This window comes from Pinus tabuliformis, chromosome 6 (assembly GCF_031772625.1).
Source record: "Pinus tabuliformis cultivar Carrire ecotype Pingquan chromosome 6, CPIR1, whole genome shotgun sequence".
In the NCBI taxonomy this organism is placed as follows: domain Eukaryota; kingdom Viridiplantae; phylum Streptophyta; class Pinopsida; order Pinales; family Pinaceae; genus Pinus; species Pinus tabuliformis.
This window is the reverse complement of record NC_142292.1, coordinates 170862680-170882373: the sequence shown is the minus strand read 5'-3', so window position 1 is coordinate 170882373 and position 19694 is coordinate 170862680. Positions and strand designations below refer to the sequence as shown.

At 40.9% G+C, this 19694-nt stretch overlaps 1 protein-coding gene across 3 annotated transcripts in view; it reads right to left on the bottom strand.

Moving 5' to 3' along the window:
- LOC149257936 (uncharacterized) overlaps positions 1 to 19694 on the bottom strand; it is a 371741-nt gene that overhangs the window by 255669 nt on the left and 96378 nt on the right. For all 3 annotated transcript variants that reach the window (XM_089414602.1, XM_089414604.1, XM_089414607.1), the window contains one exon: positions 5608 to 5745. In XM_089414602.1, coding sequence (XP_089270728.1) covers positions 5608 to 5745 — 138 coding nt within the window. The remainder of the gene's footprint in view (positions 1 to 5607; positions 5746 to 19694) is intronic.

Below are 19694 nucleotides of genomic sequence, written 5' to 3'. Positions count from 1 at the left end.
CTCAAAAATCTCTCTTAGCGTGACACTCTAGGTTCACCGAAAGAGAGTTGGGATTTTCTGGTTGGAACCCCTGTGCTAAACAGCAACAGTTAACTTAGCTAAACAGCTGAAGCAAACTCTCAAATGTAAAACACACAAATTCAAGAACCCCAAAATGAGTTTGCTCCTCATATAAATAGATGTTGTCTCTTCTAATTCTTGTGGGCCTTGTTGTTTTTCCACGATCTTGGTGTCTGGGATAGAATCGTAAATCTCTGATGCTACCAAACCAAGAATCACAACGAATCTACTTTGCACATCGAAATATAAACAACAGTAAATCACACATGCACAAAATATAGACAAATTTTTACAATTTTGTACAATAACCCAACTTCGTTATATTAATCAAATTGAATAATACAACAGTCTACAGCTCTCGTACCAAGGATAATGGCCTTCATACATCCACTAGTACAAGATACAAAACTGGGGCTTGGTGTCAATCCATCAACAACCAATCTACCCTTAACAAGATACTTTGACTATCTGGCTATCGCATGCTCTCTCAACTCCTCTCGGTCGTACCCTATACATGCCCGGTCCTTTGGCTCCCAATCTGCAGCTCCTACCTCTAACAATGCTCCAAGTCCATCTGGCCACTAAACCTCGGTTGTCAATCTGCTCTCTAGTTGTACCTTAGTCCATCAAGGGCACAACACATTGAGACTCTTGTTGAGTTGTTCACAACTTCATTTGTGAACAGCTTTCAATCTGCCCACTACTACTCCTCAACTACTCAGGGACTTTAGCCCTCTATGGTCTTCCTGCGTTGCTCCAATGAAGACCAACATAGGGCACGGAGGGCTCCCACCTATCACTACAAGATGTCCATCTCCTACAATGAACACAGGCTACGAGGACTGCCCATCATCTTGTTGATTTGGGGTAGCATCGGATGTGCTCTAGCCACGAAAATTGGTGGAGAGGCTAAGGCACATGAGATCTCCAATACCTCTATCCATCTGCCCAAACCCTTTCTGGGTATTGGAGATCTCGTGGCTAGAGCACATCCGATGCTGCCCCAAATCAACACTCCCTCTTAGCGAGGACTGTGCTCTAGCAATACTCCTCACTGTTTGATCATCCGGCATTGATCCCTGTGTTGATGCTAGGCCTACTGCCCAACACCCTTTGCACTGGTGCATCCTATACTACTACCCATGGCCCTACCACTGCCACTACTGCATCCGTACTACAACTCCCTCTGCATCTATGTTGCTGCCCATGGCCCTGCCACTGCCACTGCTGCATCTGCATTGCAACTCCTCTCATCGTGCTGCACATAGCACTACCACTACTAATCGCTGCACTGCAACCCAATTACTGAGAAGTAAGTAACTAGTCTGCCAAATCTGACATCTCCGTCAAGCTAGAAACACTCCTGATGCTAAAACTCCTTCTGTCACTAACAAGTGCTCCCTCTCTGACCTCTGCGCTGCCGCAACAACTCTGTGCATCTCGCACTGTTGCACACCTCTCTGTGCCATCCTGCACTGGTACAACACTCTCGTGCTTCTCACACTGTTGCCTCACACTGTCCTGGGAATCCTGCATTGTATCTCCCTCTATCGCTCCATCTGCATCCGTGTCTACCGACATCCACCAGTCCTACTACTTCTCTTTGAGGCTCCCGTAGCAAGGTCTAATCCGGGAGGCTTGGTACCTCGAGGATCCTGCCCCTTATCGCCTATAGTCCATCTAACTACAGCTCGATGTCTCCCCACTTCCGCTCAAGTGGTGTGTGTGCACTCATTGCACAGTCATCGTCTGTCTCCACTTCCTTCTCTGCCCTTGTTGGCACTGCCTTGGTCTCAGAGGCCTCTCCCTTACTCTTCTTCCTTGGACACTGGGTCGCATAATGACCCAACTCCCCACAATGGAAGCATTTGACCTTGGAGAGGTACTTCTTCTTCCATTTCTCCTGCTTTCCCTCAGATGCTAGGGAAGCATCCTCCTCCTCCTCCTTGATTCTGATCCCCTTGTCGATGCTTCCCGCCTTGCTCAACCTTCTGAACTCTTCTTGGCAAAGAGCAGCCCACATTTCCTCCCAATCTGGAAGGGTCGACCTGCCCAGTATGCTCTAGACAAACACCTCCCAGTCTTCTGAGACTACATTCAAGGTTGTTTTCACCATCAATTCTAGATCCGGCGTTGCTCCTATGGAAGTCAGCTGATCCTGGATCTCCTTCAATCGACCGAGGAATGGGTTGATCTGTTCTCCCTTCTGCATCTGGTATGATCGCAGTTGATTTTCTAGTAGCATCTTCCTCTACACGGAAGTATGTTGATACAACTTGGTCAAGGCTTCCCACATCTCCTGTGCCGTGTTCTTTTCGGTAATATGTGGTACTATATGATCCTTGACCCCATCAAGGATGATACTCTTAGCCCTTGCCATTGCATCTTCGTACATGTCGTTATCAGCTGGGTCAACTGGGATCGTTATCGTCTTCAAGGCGAAGTGCTTGACATAATTTCTGTCAAGTACGGATAAGATTATGGCCTTCCAGACTATGAAGTTTGAGGCTCTGTCTAGTCTGTCCTGGTCTCTTACTCTGTGTAGTCCCATTTCGTTGCTCCTCCACTTCCCTCCTAGAAGTTCTCGATGTGACTCCTTCTGAGCCTCAATTTCCTTCTTCGAAACTCTTCCGCCAATGTCGAGATGCCCCCACTCTGATTGTTTGTGCAGTTGCACCACTGATCCAGATTTCTCGACTAAAAACCCTTGGTAACAACTCCCTCCTCCTTGACCTTGCCCTGTTAGGTATTGTTCTGACTACAGTACCCCACCAGCTCCACTCTACAACTTACCCACAACCTCCTAAACCCCAGCAAACTGAAGGTTAGAGCTCCTAGGCTCTGAGCAATCCCGACACCAACAAATCAGCTTTCTCAGCCAACTGTGTCAGCCCTCCTCGCCTCTGCGTGAGAGTGTCTTTGCCTACCTCAACCTTTGCGCAGCCTCTTCTTGGCTCAATCTTGATGATGCAGGCACTGCGTCACCATTTCCTTACTGCAACTCTGCTAGGAACAACTTCCGTCACTCGGGACAGCTATTTTCTGCTGTGGCTGCTCTGCTTGGCTGATGTCCTTAGTTCTCCTATGATCTACAACCACGCTCTGATACCATGTTGGAATTTCTAAGTTTGACACATTAGAAACCCTCCATGCACTTTACTGATTTATTCCTACCTACTTGTTCTGTTAATTAACAAGTTATTTACCATGTAAATACTAGAAATAAATACAAGTATATGCTCAACACATTACAGATCATGAACTGAAGGAAATAGAAACAAGAACACGAGTGACACCGTTGTTTTTGGGCTAATGTCCCCGGAAAAAACCAATGCGGGAAAATCGGTGCAGCTATCTGAGAGTTTGATTTATTAAGCAGTTTTAGAATACAATCTGGGTGCCAAATCTGGCTCACCCAACAGAGAAAAATCTCGACAGTAGTACCTCTCTACTCGGAAGCAGATATTCCAGCTGAAACCCCGGATACACACTCCGACAGCTCCACAACTCCAATCTGCCCCACGAAACCCTAGTGTCAGCCTCTAGGGAATGCATCAGCCTCTCTCTTGCCCAGCGTTAGCCCAACGTCACTCTGGCTTGGCTTGCGTCAGCCCTCTGGCCCGGGTTGGAATTTGACAGGCACATTGCCCGTCATGAGGTGATTTGCCCTTCAAATACAGGTTAAAAAATTACAAAACCGTCAAAAATTTGCCTTGAAACTATGAAAACAGGTTGGAAACTATGAAAAATGTCAAATTTGATGGGCTGGTCTTTTTTGAAATTCCAACCCTGCCTCTGGCTCTCTACGTCACCCACACTGGCCCTTTGAGGCACTACACAGCTCCTGGCTGCCTCCGTGTGAGCCCTAGCTGGCTCTACGTGCACCCTTGGCTGCTTTTGCGTCCCTCTCCCCGGCTACTGCGTTGATCCTCCCAGTGCTATATCTGCCTCTCTGCTTCTGTATTCACTGCCCCTCAGCTGCAACTCTAATCACTCTCTCAACTTTCTCAGCAAACCCAGCCCCAGAAAGTCGAAATCTTGATCTCTTGGTGTGTTCTCCAAGTGACCCTCATGCCTCCTCTTATACTTTTCTCGTTGACAAATCAACGGTTAAGATTAGATCTGACTTGATCCATGACTTTTGAACCATTCTAACACAATTTTATATTAATTCACGTTAATATTTTATTTTCCCTAATTTTAGACTTCGGGACTTCATTAAAAATATTAATTATTTTAATATCTCCCAAACTGTTTAGAATCTGCCCAAACCCTTTCTGGGTATTGGAGATCTCATGTGCCTTAGCCTCTCCACCAATTTTCGTGGCTACAACACATCCGATACTACCCCAAATCAATAGTCACTAGTAATACAACTTGACTCATAAGGTAGTACACTTATCTAAAGGTAAATTATACAAGTACCATAGTACAACCTGATAAGAGACAACAATTTAGAGTGTTATAAACCATTACAAAATACACCAGTTGTCGCCATGTCCCATGACCCACATTCAAAAGGAAACACATCATGTTTGAGAGGGACAGCATAAGATACAACACTGCTGAGTACAATCTCCATCAAAGACATATCATCAAGAGGATCATATAAGCAAATGCAAGGAACAATCTCTGGCACATACCCATGGAGAACCATAGATCTCGTCCTTGGTTGATTGTGAATGTGACATAAAAATGACAAGTGAAAAAAGCCTCTAGTTACCCTACATATCAGTGGATAACAAGGCTGAGGCAAACTCGGTCACAATTAATCGTGAATCAAACTCTGACTCAATAAATTGCAAATTTGACTTGGTTTGACCGAGTCACACTCACCCATATTTCTGTAGAAACCCCAGAAAATTACCCATATTTCTATTAAAAAAACAGAAAAACTGCCCAGATCTCTATAAAAGCCCCGAAAACTACCACTTATTGAATATCAATGAAAAAAATTGTACTTGCCAAGTTTTTCCCAATGAGTCAAACACCCGACTCTACTGCCTCACTGAGTTTTTCCTGATTCTGAGTCAGCATCTATGACAGGGACCTTGATGAAACAATAAAAAGCTTGCTATAATCTCAGAAGTGACCACTCCAACGACCAAGGCATAAACCTTGTGAAGCATCCCAACTCAACTTATTTCATAATAATCAAACATGCAAAGTATCTGAAGGTGTTGATATCTTCAAAGTTGGATGGGGCATGCAAATTAATGGATCTCGGATGAAATTTACATGGCATCAATGAGAAGTCAATGCATCAGACATTGAATAGTTGTCAGCCATCAGGCTTTATCTCAACGAAGCTAGTTATGACATCTTGAGCAATAAATCATCCATGAATTCAAAAGCTTAGAGGAAAAAAGTACACTAATATTCAATCAGAAACTCAACTATAAAAGTAATAGAGAAGTCACTTGAAACTACAAAAAATTGCATGTGCATGCAAGAAACCTCTGACACATTAATGAGTCTCAAACAGTCATTTAAAACCATATGATCGTTAACTTTAAACTTGAACCAATAATCATGTCAGAACCATACCTCACACAACGATACGAGCATGGGAGAAGCTGCAAGTTCCCTGGCATAATTTTGTATTTCCGAGAGCAAATAAGAATGTCGGCATTTGTCTAGACCTTTTGAATCTGTTAACTCTATCTCAGGAGGCTCCATTGGATACTGATGACAAGAACAATTTCATGTTAAATGGCTGCGGCTATTATATAATTGTTATACCAACAGCAGGCTTAAATGTATATAAAGCATCCCTCTTATCAAACCAATCCCATCCTGTCCAAAAAATGTTGAATACAAAAATATAAGATCATGGCTTGTACAATGTGTGAAGAAAAAAGGAAAACTTACTGAATGCTAGGACACATTAAACAAATTGTTGGTCAAAATGCACAGAAACAACCTTAATTTTTTTTAAACACAACTAGACACTTGAAGTAGGTAAACAATTTTAAACAAAAGAACTACCATCACTGGAAGAAATATTTGAAATTAGAAACCTAACCTTACCGCAATGGCCCACACAAGTAAATAGGGGATATCTATGGTCTAGCATATGCTAGGTGCAATTAAAAGAATAGAAATTGCTCAATACATGGCTTACTATGATGTGATATCGGCCTGTTAAATCATGTATAATATCAAACGAAATTGTTATCAATAGATTTTTCAATTAGTGTACCCTGACATCAAGTGCTACATATGTTGTTATAACAATTCATGTTCTACTCGAATTTCTGTAATATAAAATATATATTGATTGATAAAATGTTTCATTAAAAAAATGGTGTTATAATGAGCCTCTGTTGATTTGGGGTAGCATCGGATGTGCTCTAGCCATGAAAAATTGGTGGAGAGGCTAAAGCACATGAAATCTCCAAGACCCAGAAATGGTTTGGAAAAATTCCACCCGGTTAGAGAGATATTAAAATAATTAATATTTTTAATGGAATTCGTAAGTCTAAACTTAGGAAAATTAAAATATTAATGGGTATTAATATAAAATTGGGTGAGAATGTTCTAAAAGACATGGATCAAGCCAAATCTAATCTTAGCCATCGATTAGAGATTTAATCTCGGCCGTTGAAAACTCAACAAAAAAAGTATAAGAGGAGGCTTGAGGGTCAGTTGGAGATACACTAAGATTGATCAGTCAGTTCGATTTTTTGGAGCGGGGTTTGCTGAGAAAATTCAAACAAGTGATTTGAGTTGCAGTGAGGAGCAATGAGCGCATCGCAGAGAGGCAGAGATAGTGCCAGAGGGCCAGCACAGTGATTGAGGAGGCTACGCAGAGCTAGCAGGAGCCATGCAGAGGGCCAGAGAGACTGTGCAGAGGCTAGCAGGCCCTGCATGGGTGACACAAAAAACCAGAGAGCTAATGCAGAGCTACAGAGGGCTGACGCAGTGGGTTCCAAAGCTACGCAAAGCCTCAGAGAAGCGTTGGAAGGATTTTCGTGGAACAGACTTGCTGAATATCTGCTTCCGAATAGAGGTATTACTGCCAGATAGAAATCTCTGTTGGGTAAGCCAGTTTGGCACCCTAGTTGTACTCAAGAAAGTTGCTTAATAATAAAACCCTCAGAATTGTTGCACCGGTTTTCCCAAGTTGGGTTTTTCCGGGGACGATTGTCCAAAAATAACGGTGTCCCTTATGTGTTTGTCTGTTATTTCAGTTGATGATCTATAGATGAGTTGAGATTGTATTTGTGTTTATTTTCAGTATTTATATGGTTAAATAACTTGTTAAGGAATAAACAAGTAGGTGAAATAAACTAGATAATGCAGGAAGAATTTCTGACATGTTAGACTTAGAAATTTCAACAGCCTCGTGCCAATCTACTTATAGCATTCACTAGTCACGAGGCGACGAGTCATGTGCCCTCTGACTTTTTATTACTGATTAACTTATTATTATTTATTATATTGTTATTATTCTCATGTATACAACATCGTCGTCCTGTTAATCAATGCTTTATCCTCAAACTTAGTAAATAGGATTTTCTCTGGTTGAGCATGTTTCTGTGGTGGAATGAAGTTTATCTATTTTTATGGATTTGACTTCATTCGTCCCCGAATTCCGGGAACTTCTAGACCCTTAGGAAACGTCCCCAAGATGTTCCGACAGATATCAAGGACATTCCAGACAGATTTCAGGGATAAATCATGCATATAGCTTCAGTTTTGACAATCATGGACATTGATGATGGAACAATATGATCATTTTTTCCATCCATTATTTCTATAATGCATTGAATCTAAATTTTTTGTACAAGTTGGAGCTCAAAACATGGGTTTTGTATGATGGGTTTCAATTTGGAATTTGGTGATTTAGATATTATATTTTCAATGGCAAAATTACAAGAAGCAGCCTCCATGTCAACAAAACAGAAAATGCAACATTTTAAAAGGCTAATCCTTGTGGTTATTGCTCTTGTTCTTTCTCATTTTTTGCTTCATCTCAGTTTTTACATATTATACATAGGTTTCAATGAGTCATTCAAGTTCAATGCTTCCACCATCCCAACCTCAACCATTGTGAAAACAATCAAATAGTAGCGACTTGGATTAGGTACTACATGTTTAAATAAATTAGCATTCAATCCCCTTCTTAATCTAAAAATATGAATTTAATGTATTTTTTAAACCAAAGTATTTTATAGTGGTTTTCAACACAGTTGTAAAAATTTGTGAAACCTATTGAAAAGGGAATGCCTCTTATGTTTAATAGTCATCATTAACAAGAAATATAAGGAAAAAAACTGTTATAAAGACAATTCTCTATGATAGATCCTTGATGGACCTTATTACGAATTGAAAGTAGTTACAGCTAAGTTTCCTAAAGCTAAAGCTCATGTCTAGTGGCCAATAATGGAATGGCACTCAACCCTTTTTTTAAATGTTTGAGTTTTAATTGGCGAGTGTAAGGGTTGTTCATAACACTATAAAGTATAGCATGGTATGCTTACAAGCTTGAAACAACTATATATATATATATATTTGTCGTCCCCAAGTCATTGTCCCCTAAAAAATTTGAGGTGTGCACTAGCCATTCCAGGGACGCATGCCATTATCCCCATTGTTCCCCAATCCCCAAAACCAGTGCAACGTAGTGGTTTTCCTATCATGGCTACTAGCAAAACTATAGATTTGTTTTCTTTTCTCTTTTTCTTGGAGATTGGATTCTCCCTTTTTTGAGGTGTAGTGGAATGTATTTTGCAATGGGTGGTTGTATTTGGTGTTTTGGAGTAATTACCTTTCTTTGACAGTTGTTTTCTTCATCCCTATTTTGCTAGCCACATAAGATGTGTTTTGAGATGTTTCATCATGGTTTGAATTTGTGTTGTATGTTATAGTGATTTCACCAACTAGCTTCTATACTTGCTTTCTTTCCGTCCACTATTTTATAGTAGCGTAATGACATGTCTTCGCATCTACGTCTTGTTACCAATTTTTCCACACTTATGAGAATTGTCTTCCTTCTTTTTCCTTCTCTTGAATTCGCTACTACATGTTCCTGAGTCCTTCTAGGCTTCGTAGTATATAATTTCTTATCGTTCTATCTATGCCCTTGCTTTGTCTCCACAATATCTACATTTTTTTATCCTTTTGTTATCTAGGATGGTGTCGGATTTCATCTTCTTTGGTGAATGATGCCTTGTGGAGCTTGTTCTTTTGTTCAATTAATTTTGCCGCATATCTAGCATCCTCAACAATTTTAGGGTTCCACAACTTTATTTCACTATGGATGTAATCCTTCAACCCATCGATCCACATTTTTAGCAATTGTTCATTTGTAAATCTGTTTTGTCTTGTCGTCAGAATTTCTCATTCATGCGTAATTACTAATAATAAGTTACGCTTCCTTCTCATTTAAGATGTATGAATTCGTTATACAAGTGATTGTCTTCTTCATCATGGAACCTTTTTAATAAGGCAATTGTGAAACTTTGCCAATGAATGGAACGAGCTTCACATTTTATGATTCACCATAGAAACCAATCATAAGCTTCCACTTCTAAATTGTTGGAGGTTGTCATTATTTTTTCTCTTTCATTTAGTGAGGAATTTGATTCAAAGATACCTTCCATTTTGACCTTGATAAGTAGTCCTCTATATAATTCCTTTTTTATTGTTTTGAAGTTTTTATATGGAAATCTTGTGTGATAATTGTTACTGCATGATCAAGTAGGCCTAATGCAAAGCCTCACTAAGCATATCTAGATCTTGTCGCATGAACAGATCAACCACCATTGTCACCTCAGTAGTCTTTCCACAGTGACTTAGTGGTAAACCGTAAATCTAGAAGGCCTAGCGCAAAGATTCACTCGGTAGATCTAGACCTCGTGGGAAAAAGAGATCAGCCACCATTGTCAACTCAACAGTGTTTCTCCAACTATTTTGTGGTAAATAAACCGCAGAGGATGATTCTCTACATGCAGACCACCTATGAATATTCAATAAGATAGGTTCAAGCTAATGGAAGAGGTATAGTGATTGGGTTAGGGTACTAGTGAAGCCTAGAGGGCTAAGATAATATTTACCAAAGTACAAGCACTTTGTCCCTAGACCACTTAAGCAAATAAGAGAGCTGTTATAACATAGGGTTCGATAGATTTTCAATGATGGAGCATACAATGTAATATAACAGCCAAAAGAAATGGCCTTATGATGATAGATCAATAAAGGATCAAGACTATCAATTTGATATGCAAGGTTTGGGGTCTAGAATTAAGTTTTTATGGCTGAAACATGCATAGAACAAAAATATAATGATGACATCAACCCTAGAAATAGGGTTTTGCCATGCAATAAATGCTATATTTTGGTTTTTATAAACTACTTAATGTAATTCGTACTTAGAGGTCATAACACATCAACAACAACAACAACAAAAATTGTAAATATTTCAAAGAAACCCTAGCCTTCACCCTAGTATCTAGAATTTTAAAGAGAAAATACCTAAACTAGAGAGAGTGATAACCACCACCTAGACTAGTGCCTCGATCTAAATGGGCAATGGAGTTGCTAGGGAAAATTCATTGAGGACGGCTTTGATGAAGAGGGAGAGAGGGCTAAGGTCTCTTCTTACAAACCCTAGCGGCTTCCTTAATTGGGAGATTTTAAATCCAAGAGATGCACACTCGGGGTTCTCATAAAGGATCCAAGGAAAACAATTTCACATCACATAAAGAATCAAGATTTCTAGATAAATGTAGCAACTTTAAGCATGGCACGTGTAGAAACCCTGATTAACACCATATAGCATGCGAGATATAAAAGACTACCCATGAACATACAAAATTTCCACAAGAATCTCTTCAATCAATCCCAAGAAACCCACTTCAAGCAAACATCCTCCTCCAATAGCAATTCACACCATAGAAAGAGACAAAGAGTTAGTGCACACTTCCAAAAAGAGGAACTATGATGAATGAATGATGATGAAAAGTGAATAAGGCTCCCCTCTATTTATATGAGGGTAACCAAGCCTTATTTCACTAATTTTACAAGCAAAACCCCTAAAAAAATTTACTTGAGTGTTCAACTAGGTCAAAGGTCACAAGTCGACCTTGAAATAACTTTAAAATATAACAAAATGCCAAAAATAACCCACACATGTGGGAGAAAAGTGATCTCCACCATGACATCATCCTCTAAAATAGGTAATAAGGCATCAAGGAACTAAGACAAGGGTCCAAGAGTGCTCCTCACTCCAAGAAAGTCCCAAAGTGCATGTGTACATCTCCAAAACGTACCTCTTCCACCACAATGTCATTTAAGGGAGGCCCTATGTCACCCTTTTCAAGCATGTGGGAGTGACATGTCACCTCTTAGGGCAAGCATTGGCATCAAAGAGGGATGTGTTAGCCCTCAACCATCCTCATCTGAGCTCCAAAATAGGGTATCGTCCATCAAACAAGGCCAAGGCCAACATGGGGGCATCTTGGGTCCATCTAGGCACATCATTAAAAATTCCAATGCCCAAGCTTTCGAGTTCAACATTTCAGCATATGGAGGATCATTAAGAGGTGAGTATCATGTGGAAGTTTCTCAAGGCTCAACGCTCATCCCTGAAGGGGCAACACTGGGGCCACAAGGTCAGTAATGCTCTTAGAACGAGACCCAATCCAAGAGGAGGAGATAGTGGGGCACCAAATCCATGAGGAGGAGTATAAAACTCCAGTGTGCCGAATGGGCAGCATCCTTGAGGAGTCCACCTCATCAATCAATACCTTGCTATGGGGGCCCACAGTATTCAGTAGTAGGATGGATCAGTGACAGTTGATGCAGTTAGATGCCAGAGTGACAATTGTAGATACTAATAGCATTCAGATGCTAGGGAGTGCAGTACAGAGTTAGCAGCAGTGTAATTGGCACAGTGCAGAGTTGGTAGCAACGCAGATTCTTCGGTGACAATGCAGATACTAGCAGCAGTCAGAGACTCAGGTGACAGATGCATTATACTGATCACAGTTGATTCAGTATTTTGGATGCCTTTCAGTTGCAAATGTTGCAGTTGCAGCAGCAATAGAGGAGAGGGAGTTGCAGTGTAGATGTTGTGTTGACAGCAGTTCAGTAGGGTCAACAACAACATAGATGCAGCATATATTAGATTTGCACAGTGGTTGGTGGGCTGTATGGCCAGACATCAGCAATGTGATAGGAGATGATACAGAGACAAGGTGATGCTACAAGGTGTGCAGTAGCACTTGAACAGATTCTTTGCTAAGAGGGAGTGTTAGTTTTTGTAGCATCAGATGTGTTCTAGCCTGGAAATTTTGTGGAGAGGCTAGAATACATGAGATCTCCAAAACCCAAAAATCGTTTCTGGAAATCCTGCCTAGAAGTATCTCAATTAGATTATTAACCATTTTTTTAATATTTCCTAAGTCTAAACTTAGGGAATATGGTCAATTAATCAATATTAATTGAGATAAGGCGAGAATCATCTAGAAACTCACTCGGATCGATCCAAAGATGATCCTAGCCATTGATTGAGTTTTAATCTTGGTCGTTGGTGCTCCAACAGAGGATTATAAGAGGTCGATGTGGTGATGGAGAAGACACTTGAGAGGTTCGATTTCTGAGCAGATCGATTTCCAGAGTAGCAGCAATCAGTTGTCAAAGAGAGAGAGCCAGTGAGATTAAAGCAGTGGGTGAGGGGCGGGGACAGTGATCCGGAGGAAAGATTTTCTAGATCTGGAGAGGCAGCAGCGAGAGGGCCGAGTTATCCTAGAGAGGCAGCGCTAAGACACAGTGCAGTTGCTTCAGCCAGGCAGTTTGATTTGGAGGAAGGAAAAATCGTTCTCAGTTCCAAAGGTCGGGAAGAAGTCCCAGAGAGTCGAAGAGACGATTTCCTCAGCATCCAAAGGCAGAACGACTTCATCAGAGCCTAGTCTGAGGCAAGCCATCTAGCCAGCTACACAGAGCAGCACAGAGGCTAAAGCAAAGTTCCAGGAGATCGATTTTTGGTAGGCAAAGCCAAGTCAGAGATTGCTTGTGGGAGAAGGGTAAATGCCTTCAGTATTTCACCCAGATTTTCTCGTTGTTTGGATTTTCAGTTGGGCATCCATAGATGTACTCAGATTTCACTGCTGCATAATAAAATAAAACCCTCACCGTTGCACTGTTTTTCCCAAGTTGGGTTTTTCCGAGGACACTTGTCCAAATACAACTATGTTATTTTATGTGTGTGCTAGCATTTCTTCCAGTGTTTATTCTTCCGCAATTTTATTTGTGTAGGTTGCAATGTGAGTTATTCGGTATTTTTTGTAGGCAACAGTAAATAAATTGATAAATTTAATTAGCCATTAGGAGAATAATTTCCAATTGCTGCAATAGGATTTCGATTATTGCATTTTCACACGTGACACCAGGGCTCCACCACCGAGAGCCAACCAAGGGCATGGATGTTTGGATGAGGAGACTAGGAGAGACCACCGACGGAGGAAACCATTATTCACTTGTCAGGAACCTTGGGCACCAGGTCATAGATGTATAGCTAGCGAGGCCCATTACATTGAGGTCTTCCCTGATAGTGACTAGAAGGATGACATGGAGTTGGAGGTAGATGGGGGTGACAGCAAGACACATGCAGCGAGGGGACCACCTCCACCACCACCACCTGGAGGAGCACCTTTCGCACCAGCTGGGGGAGTGCTTGCTTCATTGCGTGGGGTTCCCAAATTTTTGACCCTCAGGATGCGAGGCACGGTGCAAGGGCAGTGTGTCTTAGTATTGGTAGATAGTGGGGCCACCCACAACTTCATTGATGCGCAGATGGTTCAAAGGCGAGGCATTACTACAGAGGAGTTTGAGGGGTTTTCCGTTCTTGTGCCGGGGGATAGGACCATGCAGTGTACCCGATATGTCCCCGCTTTGACAGTGACCATGGGGAACTACTCAGTGACTGATCATTTCTTCGTGGTGGATGTACTGGACACCAATGTGGTGATGGGTGTCCAGTGGCTCTACTCTCTTGGGCGAGTGACTACTGATTGGCAGAAGTTGGAGATGGAGTTTGTGGGACCAAATGGGAAGTTGGTTGTCTTGAGGGGCATGCACTCATACCCACCACAAACAGTCTCGGCACATCGGATGGAGGTCGATTTGAGACATGGGGACATCGAGTGGGCAGTGGAGTTGAGGATTTCAGAGGCTGGAGGTCAGCCCAAGCTACCCCATCCAAATATTCAGGCTATCTTGGACAGGTACCCAGCAATGTTTGGGGACATGGATTTGAGCACACCATCGAGCTAGAGCCAAGGGTGCAGGCGGTCATCACAAACCCTTACAAACATAACAAGGCCTATCGGGATGAGATTGAGCGAACCATTCAGGAGTTGTTGACCTTAGGGCATATCGGGACCAATTCTAGCCCCCTTGCTTCATCAATTATCTTGGTGAAGAAGAAGGATGGCACGTTGAGGATGTTCATTGATTACCGTGCCCTCAACAAGAAGACCTTGAAGAACCGGTACCCCATTCCCCGGATTGGCGAGTTGATGGACAAGCTTATAGGGGCCAAGTACTTCTCTAAGATAGACCTGCGTTCGAGGTAACCACCAAATCAAGGTACGCAAGCAGGACATTCCCAAGACAGCTTTTCGCTACCACTGTGGACATTTTGAGTTTTTGGTGATGCCCTTTGGGCTAACCAACGCACCAGCCACATTTCAGTCCTGCATGAACCATGTATTTCGTGGGCAGTTGAGGCATTATGTCCTTGTTTTCTTTGATCACATATTGATCTATAGCAGGACATGGGAGGAGCACTTGAATCATCTAGAGGAGGTGCTCAAGATCTTGGAGGAATAGTAGTTCTACGCAAAGTTGTCCAAGTGCGAGTTTGGGCTCACAGAGATGCTCTACTTGGGGCACATCATTGGAGAAAATGGGGTGAGGGTGCACCAGGAGAAGATCGAGGCCATTTTGGACTAGCCTACACCCAGGAGTGTGACAGAGCTGCAGGGAATTTTGGGCATTTGCACCTACTACAGGAAGTTCGTGAAGGCATTTTCACAGTTGGCAACACCCCTCACTGATTTTACCAAGAAAGGTGCATTTGAGTGGACAGACGAGGCACAGGAGGCCTTTGAGTGCCTCAAACAAGTGATGAGCAGTTTTCCGGTGTTGGCACTTCCATATTTCACACAACCCTTCATGCTTGAGTGCAATGCATTAGGGGAGGGTGTAGGAGCAGTCCTAATGCAAGGGGGAGTTGGGGACACCCGATTTCTTTTGAGAGCCAGAAGCTACTTACATAATAAGTAAGTTCCTACATGTTCTCTTGATTGGACTGTTGCTAGCTCAACAAATTGATCAACATATGACTCAGCATACCACCTTAGAAACAGCTCAAAAGTTCACATCAACAATTCATCATAGCACAAAGGCTAGTGCAATCCACCAATTGGGCAATCAAAGTTGACCATGTCAATCTAAGAAATGCACCAATAATCAATAATGGCCAAGTTAGCACATGCCAAAGCCAACCTAGCCAATCACAACGCATGAGATCAATCATTGAGTATCACCTCTATCAAAGATTCAATAATCTACGTATCATTGAACTTGTAATAATATGAGACAATCTTAAAGTATTCATATGGTATCCTTTGCAAGATCTTGCTCGAAAGTCATCCCTTCATACAACTCAAGTGACAATACTTCTCAGAATTTCAATCTTTGCCTAGTTTGTAAGTCTGTCCACTGGCAACAGAATATGTTAAATTAAGCAATCTCGGTGTTACTTGTTTGCATTATGGTGATTGTTCAAGTGCTTACCAATTTTTTAAATGTTACCTATATTTATTATTGACATAAAAATTATACAAGTGTAATATACGATCAATTACGCCAAATTGCAACTCAATTGAATATCCTCAATTGAAAGAGCACTAAGAAGACGCTTCTAAAAAAATCAAATCTTACATCACTAAGAAGAGGCTTCTAAAATAAGCAGTGGAAACCATAGTACCACCAAAAACATTATATTGAAGCTTCCCCAAAATATATATTTTGACAACATGAATACAGTGCCATTGCCAAATTCTTATTTTACATGATATCATGTTAATGGTTATTTGATTGTTTAAGCTTAATTCCATTAATGCACTTTCTAGCACAATAGTTCTATTCTTTAATATGTAATATCTATGATTTAATCCTCCTCTGCATACTTATACTCTTCCACACCCCATCGAATAAACTGAAGCTTCTACTAATATATTGTTATATCCACAATAGTTTCCCCTGTTGCATTGACTCCATTACAGCCAAATCGGTCCTTGCTTGTTGCATAACCAAGCCGTGTAGCATAACCATTCTCTACAAAGTGAAGGGTAGCACAATTGCACATTCCCGAAACAATAACCAGATCAATATTCCAACTTTGGGTTGATATATTTTTAAGTGGAGGGTAATTCTTATCCTTATCTGCCCAATTTTACCATAAACATATAGTCCTAAGCAATATAATTTTAGAAAAATTTTATGTGAAATTTCTTGTTTTCTCATAGGTGGGTGCTCTGAGAAACCAACAAAACACTTGTCCTGTGATATTATTCTTGTTGTCTATCTACATCCACTACTATAGTGGTAATTGATTTGGAAAACACAGCATTCAGAATCTCAAACATTCAAATCTACATAATATTTATAACACATGATTGAAAACAATACGATTATACATGCAATATTACTTTATATCTGTGAAGACAATATCGTCGATATTCGCAAATATCGTGATATTTTCGCGGAGACAAGATATCGCCGAGGAAATATCGCGATATTTTGTCTCCCCGAAAATATCGCGATATTTCTGAAATATAGGCAATATTTCGGGAAAATATCGCGATACGACCTAGTCGGGCAGGTGAAAAAATGCGATGCCGCAGCTAGAAAAGGCCAAAATCGTTTTTTTCCTCATTCTTGTTTTCTGATTGTTGGAGAAGGAAGGGGAGAGCATTGTGCTTGTTGTCAAGGAGGATTCAAGGGTTGAATAGCCATTATCGCCACCAACAAGGAATATTTTTTTGATTAAAGATTGAAGAACAGTGAGACAATCTTCATTTCTTCCATTAACAGATAAGTTCTATTAAACCCCTATGTTAATGATTTTTTTGATAGATTTAGGGTTATTATTGCTTGCCTATTTGCCTACAAACATTTTTCTTGTTTTTTTTTCCATTTGCTAGATTTTCATGCTCATGAGCAAACGCAAGGGTTTTCTCCATATTTGGACAACAAACTCCATTTTTTTTAACTTTCAAATGCACCCTCTTATTGTCATTTATGATTTTTCATTGAATTCACATTGCAAATAATGTAGCGAAAAAATTATTTTGTGAAATGAGGTGGTTATTACTTATTAATTCCAAAAAAAATTTGTGCCCTTGGTTTGAGTTAGCTCACTACAAAATTCAAATATGCCAAAAGCCTTGGACCCATTTTGGGAGTATGGGGAGCCTAATGGTGGGACAAATCGAACGTATCTATCATGCAAATTGTGTGGGACCAGGATGACAGGAGGGGTTATGCGATTGAAATACCATCTGGCTAGACTCACTGGACATGATGTTGGGATTTGTACAGTTTCTAGTCCGGAGCTTATACAAAAAGATCTTGAAGCAATTGATGAAAAAGACAGAAAGAAGGAAGAGGCAAAAAGAAACAAGGTTGAACGTGCAGGTAGATCTTTCAGGATATCTTCTTTTGATTTTGATGCTGAGGGTAGTGGGAGGGGCTCCACAGCATCACCTACTACTACTAGTGCGAAGTCATCATTTTTTGTTCCACGAACAGGACATGGAGCACAACCTGGCATAAAATCAATTGTTAAAAAAATAGGAGAAACAAGAAGCAGATAGAGTCATGGGGAGGTGCCTTTTCTGGAGCGACTTACCTCTCAGCATCATCAAAACCAATCCATTTTGGTAGCCAATGTGTGACGTTATTGCTGTTGTGGGCCCAGGTTACAAAAGTGCAATATGAGGAGTTGCGGGGGCCAATTCTTCAAGCAAAAAAGCAGGACATCAACTCTAGATTGGCGGAGTTGAAAAAAACATGGGAAATTTATGGATGCACAGTGATGTCTGATGGTTGGACAGATAGGAAGGGTATGACCCTTCTAAATTTCTTGGTACATTGTCCTAAAGGTACCATGTTTATTAAATCAGTGGATGCATCAGCACATATCAAAGATACAGCAACGATATGTGAATTGTTAGATGGGTTCATTCGGGAGATTGGTGTGCAGAATGTGGTGCAAGTCATAACAGAGAATGCAGCTAATTATGTGTCTACCGGCAAGATGCTTATGGAGACGCATCGCACATTGTTCTGGACTCCGTGTGCAGCACATTGTATCGATTTGTTGCTTGAGAATATGGGGAAACTCTCCTTCATCAAGGAGGTGGTTGATATGGCTAGGAGCATCCCCAAGTTTATTTATAACCATGATTTTTTTCTTAGCCTCCTGAGGACGTTCACTAAAAACAAGGAGTTGCAGCATCCTGCAATCACACGTTTTGCCACAAACTTTAGTACACTTCAGTCTTTGCTTCGATGCCAGTTTGAGTTGAAGCAAATGTTTGTTTCCGATGAGTGGCGTGATTGTAGATATAGCAAGAGATAGGACAGAGAACCATTGCAAAAATGGTGTACTCTGACACGTTTTGGCGGGGAGTAGAAGAAGCATGCTTAGTTAGTGAACCTATAGTAAAGGTTCTGAGAATGGTAGATGGAGAGAAGCCTGTAATGGCTTTATTTGTATGAGGCCATGGATAGGGCCAAGGAGGCCATTCATTCTTATTATGCAGACAAGGGTTCTGCTGGCCTTGATAAGCATATGATGTTATGGGATGTGATTGATAGTCGATGGACAGGGATGCTTCATCGACCCATTCATGCAGCAACACTCTTCCTCAACCCGGCATTTTCATACAAATGCGGCTTTGATTTTGATGGCGAGGTGATGCAAGGGCTCCATTCCTGTATTCATACTCATAGGATGGTACTTGATCCTGAGCTTCGTAGCAAAATCAATTGCGAGATACAGTTTTATCGGGATTTTGTTGGCCTATTTGGCTTTGATGATGCTATTAGGGAAAGGACCCTCTTCATGCCATGTAAGTGACAAGTCATCACTCATTAGAAATTAGAATTTTCAATTTAGAATTTCCTTACTTATAATTCTAGATTTTTAAAATTCAATTATGTAACTATTATTTGAAAGTTTAATTATGTTTTAAGTTTTTCAATTTTTTATTTCTTTACTTTGATGTAGATATTTGGTGGCGAAGCTATGGTGCAAGGGCACCAAATTTGCAGAAATTGGCCATAAGAATCTTAAGTCAAACATGTAGCTCTTCAGGGTGTGAGTGCAATTGGAGTGTATTTGAGAAAATACACGCAAAAAAGCGTAACAGGTATAACTTTGAGCTCCAGTCTTCAGTGGAGCAATTACACTTACTGTAATTTTAAATTTTTAATTTATGACCTTCAAGTGTCAAGACTCAAGACTCAAGACTCATTAGTTTTTTTGACACTCTTACAGGTTGGAGTTCGCACGCCTCAATGATTTAGTGTATGTGCATTACAATATCTGACTT